The 8279-nt window shown below is 67.1% G+C and overlaps 2 protein-coding genes across 2 annotated transcripts in view; one reads left to right on the top strand and one right to left on the bottom strand.

Moving 5' to 3' along the window:
* Positions 1 to 322, top strand: part of EMIHUDRAFT_116095 (hypothetical protein) — a gene marked incomplete at both ends in the record, with an annotated part of 4027 nt that extends 3705 nt beyond the window's left edge. Inside the window, one exon of the mRNA XM_005776552.1 lies at positions 92 to 322. Within this exon, the coding sequence (XP_005776609.1) occupies positions 92 to 322 (231 nt within the window). The remainder of the gene's footprint in view (positions 1 to 91) is intronic.
* Positions 323 to 3527: 3205 nt separating this feature from the next.
* EMIHUDRAFT_443922 (hypothetical protein) lies at positions 3528 to 6153 on the bottom strand. Its single transcript, XM_005776551.1, has 3 exons — positions 5801 to 6153; positions 5317 to 5733; positions 3528 to 3634 (listed from the first exon to the last, which is right to left on the bottom strand). The coding sequence occupies exons 1-2, from the start codon at positions 5965 to 5967 to the stop codon at positions 5388 to 5390; spliced, it is 513 nt and encodes a 170-aa protein (XP_005776608.1). The 5' UTR covers positions 5968 to 6153; the 3' UTR covers positions 3528 to 3634; positions 5317 to 5387.
* Between the last annotated feature and the right edge of the window lie 2126 nt (positions 6154 to 8279).

The raw sequence follows: 8279 nt of genomic DNA, 5'->3' as shown, positions 1-8279 counted from the left end.
AGGTGAAGGGCTTTGCCTCTCCTCCCGCGGCCATAGCCAGCCACAGCCCTCTCCCTTTGGCATCACCCTCCGCCCTCTCCCCTCCTCTTAGGCGCTCCGCGAGGCTGGGCCCGTCGAGACGATCGGCGACGCGACTTCGGCGCTGCGGCCGCTTCTCCGCTCGGCACGGCTGGCGCTCGCTTCTTCGGCAGACGCGCCGCTCGCGGCGGAGGCGATCGTCACCGCGCTCTTGCTGCGGTACGCCGAGCTGGCGGCGGAGATCGGGCGCGCCGACGCCGCCGACGAGGCGGAGCCTCCTCCTCTCGCGGGCTCCGCGCCGTAGACGCGGGAATACGGAGTCATGTCTCCCCCCGGCATCTCCCCATATCTCCCCGCATCTCCCCATATCTCGAGCCCTAGACGCTGACTACGGAGTCATGTCTCCCCCCGGCATCTCCCCATATCTCCCCGCATCTCCCCATCTCTCCAGCCCTAGACGCTGACTACGGAGTCATGCCTCTCAGCCAGCGCTCGAGAGGACACGTATGCAATTGCATTCGGCCGTAGTCGGCCGTATTCAATTGCAGTCGCCCCCCCTCGGACTCACGCGGTGCTCTGAGGACACTGCACCATGCCCGTCTCCCCGCCCTGAGGTATGCGTACTCAGCGCGCAGGCTCCGCGCGCGCCGAGTCTCTCCGCGGCTACCTCGCGGAGCTGCCGACCCTCGCCCGGTTCGGGGCGGAGGCGGAGCCGTCGCTCGACTTGCAGCCGCTCGCCACGCGCCTCGCCGGCGCGGTGCGTGCCGGCTGGTCGCCCGCCCCGCCGGCCGTCCCCGGCTTCCGCACGCGCGGGCAGGCGTCCTCGCAGGCGCTCTCCGTGCCGGGAGGGGGAGGGAGGCGCCTCGGCGAGATTGCCCGAGATGACCCGCAGATTGCCCCGAGAGTAGGCGCTCTCCGTGCCGGCGGGGGGCGCCTCGCCGCGGGAGGGTGGGGGCGGGGGCGGGGCAGCCTCCAAGCCGGCGACCTCCCTCGCCAAGGACTTCACCGCCTTCAAGAATGCCTTCAAGCGGAAGAGCTGAGGCCCGCCGCCTCCTCCTCCTCCCGGCAACCGTGAGGTGCTCGTCGCGGCGCGCGTCGAGCGCCGGTGGGGCGGCGGGGTGCACCGGCAGATAGAGCCGCTCGAGCCGCAGAGCGGCGGCGCCCGCGACCAGGTGAAGAGAAGAGCACAATGTCTTGTGCCGTGTCTGTGCCGCTGAGCTACTCAGCGGGTTGCTTTACTACCACGAGAACGAAAATGGCGCACGCCCCATGAGTGTACGTACGTTTCCTCGATTGCGGAGTTTTCTTTCAGGCGCCCGCGTGCCTTCATGGCTAGGCGGGCGTAGGCGCAATAAAAGTGCGACCGCCGCTCCCCGGGGGAAAAGACCGCACATACTCGCTACACACATCAGTACGACTTACACACACATGCCGCCTCACCGGCCGAAACAGGGAAGGACCTGGGCGATGGGGCACGCGCGCACGCGCTCTGGGGTCGCGGGGCGCGGGTGGTGGTGGTGGCAGTGGAGGAGGCAAGGGCACTGTGACACACGACCCGCTCACTGACTCGCCAGCTCCTGTCCCGCCTCGCTGCCCCTGAGAGGGGAGGGCTGCGGCGCGGCCAGCGCGCCGAGCTTGCGGCGGAGCCAGACGCCGGCGCCGTTGAGCGCGGCAAAGCCGGCGAGGAAGGCGAGGAAGGCAGTCCTCCACGGGCTCTCCGTCTCTGCCGCTGCCCGCGCCGCCAACGCCTCCCAGCTCCCGCCGCACTCACGCCACGCCGCCACGCAGCGCCCCTGCGCGCCGCCGCACTGATAGCTGTCGCAACTGCCGCCGTCGCCGCCGAGTGAGGCCGGCGCCGGCGCCGCTGCAGCGGCGGCCGGGGTGGCGGGAGCGGCTCGCGAGTCGGTGGCCGGCTCCTCTCGGTTGCGGTTCCTGCCGCCACGTCCGCCGCCGCCACCACGCCCGGCTTGCGTGCCGACGAGCAGAAGCAAGAGCGCCACCGCTCGCAATCTGGGCGCATCGCGGGTCATGACTTTGGGCAACTGTGTGCGGCCGTGGTGCCGGCGCTAGCCCGCACACGAGCAACTCAGGGTAGATAAAAAGAAAATTCAGATTAAAAGAATCGCGCGCTCGGGATTTCTTTTCAGCGCACTTCGCTATTGATCACTGTCCACCTTCCTACATACATAAATACATACATACATACATACATACATACATACATACTGTCCAGCGTCCACCCATTCCGCGTTGGTGTCCAGTCCGAGCCTGGCTGTTCTTCACCTGAAATCCGCCCAGTCGTCGGCTCGAGAGAGTCTGAGTTTGAGTGAGGTCCTCATGTGCGAGAGGTCCTCCGGAGGTCCTCACAGCGGGCGGGGATCCGAAACAACTACAATCTACATCATCCCATAGTCCATATGGTTGCGCAAGGTGTTTTGTGTGTGCGCGCGTGGGGGGGGCTTGCGGCCAAGGGGCTGTGCTATCCCTCGTGCGCACGGCGTGTGGGGGATACAATCCAGCGAGGTCGTCCCTCCACAGAGAGGTCCTCACAATCCGAAGGTCCTCACAAACGGAGGTCCTCACATAGCACGCGCCTCTCCTGCTTCACGGCGCACAGAGTGACGTCTAGACTCTAGTTCTCCAGGGCCTGTAAGCACCTTCAGGTATAGCCTCGAGTCGTGTGTTGGAACCGTGACGTCACTTCTTATGGATGCGGCACTAGGGACGCCCAATGTTTTCGTAAATATAGAAGCCACTCTCTCGCGTGTGGAAGCCACGACTGCGTAGTCGTGCTCCCCCGGAGCACGCCATAGAGCGCCGGTTTTGTGTACCGGGCGCACCCGCAGCCGTACACACCACTGCTGCCACTGCCAGGGGGTCGCCGCAGGCGCCCCAAGCGGCGCGGAGCGCCGCCGCAGGCGGCGGACAGCAGGTGCGCAAAATTAAACGCCATTTTCGGTTCCGCAGTTTTGCCACTAACGTCGAAATCCTGTACAAATCGAGACTTACGAGAGCCGAGCCTCCCACGAAAACCACAGAGGGGCGCGCGGACAGCGCGCCGCCAGGGGCGCCGCAGGCGCCTCAAGCGGTGCGGAGCGCCGCCACAGGCGGCGGACAGCAGGTGCGCGAAATTAAACGCCATTTTCGGTTCCGCGGTTTTGGCACTGTCTACCAACTTTGTGGTACAAATCGACTTGCACTTGGTCTGAGCCCTGCGCTGCGTTTGAGCCTCCATTCTGAAAGTGTACGTAGAAGGGAAGGCAGCAGGTCCGGCTTGCGAACTCCGCTGTGCGCCGACAAGGCACAAGCGGTATGGCGCCGAGTAGAGGCCATTTTCCTATTAGAAAAGGCTGTCGAGAGCGCAAAATTTTCTTCGCTGCGCGCCCAACCATGGTGGGCACGCAGCGGGCGCCTGCGGCGCCAAATTTTTGAAATGTCTGCCAGTCGCCCAACCTGATCTCAGAATCACTCCCCTCCTCGGTCGCTTTTGCAAAATTTGGGCGACGCGGGTTTTCTTTCTTTCTTCTCACGGTACCCCTTACTCAGTCGTGATGCACATCTCTCACAACCTAGATCTCTCTCGACCAGCGATCCAAACCAGCTGTACCGTATTAACTGCACTGTGTGCTCTAAGTGGCTGAAAACTTGATCAATTGTTTTCTGAGCCCCTACGCCCTCGGGACGCGCACCGCGCTACTGCGCCCGGGCCAGGGGTGTAAGGGAACACACTAGGGCACACCAGGGCCGGTCTAGCCGGCCTTATCCCGCCCACAGCCTTCGAAAACGCACAAAAATCGCACCGCCGGAGCCGCGGCGAATCGCTACCGGAGGCCGCGTGTCGCGCCACCGACGGCCGCACGTCGAACCCCCGGCTCCGCGCCGCTGCTCCACCGCGCCAGCCATCCAGCGCGCACCCCCCAAGCTGCTGGTGCCCTCTTAAAAGGCCACAAAGCCTCGAAAGGAGCCGTCGACCGTCACCTAACAGAGGGGTGTCGGCCCCGGGCTCGCCGCTCGTGCGAGCGGTCGGCGGCGTCTAGGGCGGAGCCAGCGGTAGTAGCGGTGGTGCCGGCGTGTGCCGTGACGGAGGGGGTGGCGGCGGGGCGCGGACGGCGGGGTGCGGCGGCCGAGGCTCGAGCGGGGGGGGCGGCAGCGGTGGCACCATCGTCGGCGAAGTTCGACCTGGTGGGTGAGAGGTGGGAGGCGCCGAGGGCGGAACCGCTGCGGACGCGGCGAGGTTGGAGGCGCAGAGGCCGAGGCGGCACGGGCGGCGGCGCCGACGGCACTGCAGCGCCGGTGCAGCGCCGGGGAGGGCGGCTGAGGTGGCGCGGACGGCGGTGGCGAGAAGGCGGGCGGAAGCTTAGACGGGTGGTGGTGGAGGAGGAGGCGGCAAAATCACGGGCGAAGCGCCGAGGGGGGCGGCGGAGGCGGTGCACCAGCGGTGGGGAGGGTAGCTACGGCGGCGGGGTAGCGGCCAGCATCGCCAGGGGGGGCGGGAGGTGCCGCGGGTGCCGCACGGGCGGCGGCGGCCGTGCCGGTGATGGCGCCTGGTAAAGGGGAGGCGCGGGTCTGAGAGGCGGACGCGCGGGCGGGAGAGGTGAGTGAGACCACGCACGCGGCTGCGGTCGCGTCGCGCCGTGCGGGAGGGGCGCCGGCGCAACCACGGCGGCAGCCGAGGCGGCTCATCGCGCCGTACAGAGGCTCCGGGGAGGCGCGCGGTGCGGCGGCGCACCGGTGGATCGCCGCGGCAAAGTGTAGCCGAGGCGGGGCGGCAAGCGCCCGAGCCGGCCGTTGGGGCGGCGCCGACGCCGCCCAGGATGTCGTGGGCCGATGGTGCGGAGAAGCGGCCGCTCCCCCTCTCGGGGCGGCCGCAAAACCTGTGCAGGAGCAGCACCCCGAGAACGCGCCTGCTGGGGGTGAGGTGCCTAATGTGAGATTGCGGCCGCCGCAGTGGCCACATCCTCCCTCCAAAGTGCATGTGCCTTGGGAAGGGGGTGCAAGCACACCTCCGCTGCTCGGAATATAGGGTCACCGGACTCGTTCGCGAGCGAGCGCGGGTAGACGGTGGCGTCCGCAAAGCGACGGCTCGCGCGCGACCGCGGGCTTGCGCGTCGGCCGTGCGCGGGCAGAGGGCGCGGAGGGGCGAGCGGTGGCGGTCGCTCGCCCGGGCAGCCCGCGCGCGGGCGGCGCGCCGCAGCGGGGAGCGCCCAGGGGCGCGGCGCGTGCTGGCTGCGAGCGGGCGCTTGACATCGTTTTTGAGGAGAGATCGCCCAAAAATATACCGCTGGATAGAGCACACAGTGGGCCCTAAAATGCTCAATGTGTCTTATCACGGCCCTCCTCGCCCACCGCTCGTATCCCAACTCGTCGCCTCAATCGTCCATGGAGATCGGAACCCTGCCCAACAACTCTCTCGCAAAACTGACACCGGAGCTGGTGCCGGTGCCGGCCCATGGTTCTCTCAGATGTTTTGTGCCTGGCGGAAGCGGGGCTCGTACGTGGCGTACTGACTCGCCTGCGCCTGGGGATATCCAGGGTAGGAAGGATATGCCTGCGCCTGAGGATAGGGCTGCGCCTGGTAGGCCTGCGCCTGAGGGTACCCCTGTGACACCGCGGGGTATCCGGCCGTCGCCATTTCTTGCGCGGCCCTGCCATCCGCCTTCGGCCCCTCCTCGTAGCACAACCGACCACACGCGAGGGTGGCGCAGAGCAGCAGGCCTAGAGGGTCCACGCGACAAGCTCGGGATGTGGGCGTCGACTTGCAAGGGCGGTAAGGCAGCGGGACCGGTCAGGCCGAGCAAGGTGTAGCCAACCGCCAGCAGCGGGATCCCGATGTCCCCCCCCCCGTCGCCCTCGTCGTCGGTGTAGAGCGTCAAGTACAGCGGCGGCGGCGAGGCGGGCGGTGACACAGTCGTCACATCCACCCACAGCTCGGCGTTCGACACCATCCATTCGAGCGGGAGCGCGTCGGCGCTCTTCGGCGCGGTGATCGGCAGGCCGCTGAGCTCGTAGCGGTCCATGTCCGTCCCGAAATCCACATTCTCCACTGCGGGCCCCGACTCAGCGCTGCATTGCTGGCTATTCGAGCAGCAACCGCAGTCGCCACGGTGACAACAGCCCGAGTAGCGGCGTGTGTAGCCGCAACACCCGTAAATGACGGCTGGGCCCCAGAGGTAGCCGTACCTACACGAGACCGTACGCGCGTGCGCGACAGACGCCACCCGGCGCCCTGGGCGGCAGGCGGAGAGGGCGGCGCACGGGTAGTAGGGGTATCCCCAGTAGAGGCCGGGGTAGTACCCAAAGCCGTAGCCGTAAAACCCGCCGTAGGGATAGACGTAGCCGGGGTACACCGGGCCGTAGCGGAAGCCGTAAGTGCCGACAGCGCCGTAGCGGGGCGTGTAGTAGGCAGGGGCGGCGCGCCCCCACCGCCCTGCCCCAGAGGTGCTGGTGCGCCCGCCAAAGGAGCTTGACGAGTAGTACTGCCTGTTCGCGCCGCTGCTGCTGTACGTGGAGGCCTTGCTCGGGTTCCTACGAGAACTTGATTAAGCTCAGCGATGCTCCACGAGCGGTGCGTGGAGGCCCTGCTCTAGACCGGGGCGCGATGTTGTGGGGGGTCGACGGTGCCCTTGCTGGCGCCGACGGTGAAGCAGGCCTGCAGCAAGGGGAGACTGGTTGGGGTGCAAGAAGAGAAGGGAGGGGGAAGGGTGCGGGGTAGCCTTGAGTAGCGTGACGGGGAGGAGGAGGACGACGAGGAGGAGCGGGACGCAGAGGAGGAGGAGGAGGAGGAGCGGGAGCGGGATGCGGAGGAGGAGGAGGAGGAGGAGGAGGAGGAGGAGGAGGAGGAGCGGGAGCGGGACGAGGAGGAGCCGCTCCAGCGGCTGCCGCTCCGCGAGCTGGAGAAACCGCCCCCTCCTCGCCGCCGCGACGACAGCGCCTCGGATAGCGGGTCGAGCTCGGCCTCCTCGCCCCCCTCCTCGGGGATCCACTCCTCCCACTCAGTGAGGTCAAACTCGCCCACCCCCTCGGGGCCATCGCCCACCTCGAGCGCCGAACCCGGCTCCTCCCACTCGTCCCACGCTACCAAATTCATCCTGGGCGGCGGAAGACGCGCGTCGCGCGCCTCCAACAGCCGGCGGCCGTCCGAGTCGGTGCCATTGTACCGCCACGGGAAGAGCGTTACGCCTAGTCACGCGCTGCAGGTACAGGCGGGGGCGGGAAATGTGCACTCCTCCCCGCTGTACACTGTAGTCGGCCCCGTGAACCTTCACGGGACAGTGTGCTGTGAGAGCTCCTGTGTGAAGAGTGCGTAAGGGGTTGGGAAATGTGCGACGTGCCAAAGGACATTTGGGTCGCACCCGAGAAGGCAATCCCAGACCTCGACTGTGGGCCCAACTCGACCTACCCGCAGACCGCCGCGTTTGCATCGAGGCGCAGATCTTGTGTCCACCTCGGCGGTGGCTAGGCGCACCTGCCGGGTGGGCAGCAGGTCTTTACCCTTGCCGTCCTTGAATGAGAATGCGAGCGTGGCAAAGGTGCCCGTCTGGACGAGGACGACCTGAGTATAGGCCACCCCGCGGCGGAGCCCATCCTCCTCGGTAATGTAGATGCTTTGCGGCTGCGGTTCGGCGCTCGTGGACGCGCATTCGGGTTGCCCATTCTGAGAGAGCTTGTAGACGGCAAAGAGCTTGTCATCGACGGCCCTCTCGGCTTCTGATTTGCACGTCTGGAAGGAGAACCACAGCGGCAGCTCTCCCGCCTTGGCGTCGCTTTCGCCGCTCGAGGTGGCATGGATGGCGTGGCCAGACGCGATGAGCGCGACGGAAGTGACGGCGAGGAGGATGAGGAGGTACACGATCGGCGTCGGCGAGCAGCCCATGCCGGCTGGGAGGGGCGGCACGCGCGCGGGGGCGGGCCCCGGCGGCAGAGCTGCTTGTGAAATCGGCCGGGAAACGTCCGAAGAGTTGAGAGATCCCGCGAAAAAGAATTTCACAACTCTCTCGAGGTTCTCGAGGTGGATATCCTTTGGCCGCGTTGGGTAGCGAGCAAAGGCTCTCGCACACGCACGATTCACACGACAGACAAGGCGCAGACGACGGCTTCCTTCGAAATTTTACAACCCCGCCAGGCGAGGCGCGGGCGACGGCTTCCTCAGAAGCCGTCGCCCGCACCACAGGAGCAGTCGCACCACTCCCACCCCGGCGCCCACTAGGGCGCCCACCCACTCTCCACCCCGACATCCCCACCCCACCCCACAACCCCGCCCC

Source organism: Emiliania huxleyi (assembly GCF_000372725.1).
Source record: "Emiliania huxleyi CCMP1516 unplaced genomic scaffold EMIHUscaffold_278, whole genome shotgun sequence".
Classification (NCBI taxonomy): Eukaryota; Haptophyta; order Isochrysidales; family Noelaerhabdaceae; genus Emiliania; species Emiliania huxleyi.
Note: the sequence above shows the minus strand (reverse complement) of the source record. Positions and strands in the feature narration are given on the sequence as shown.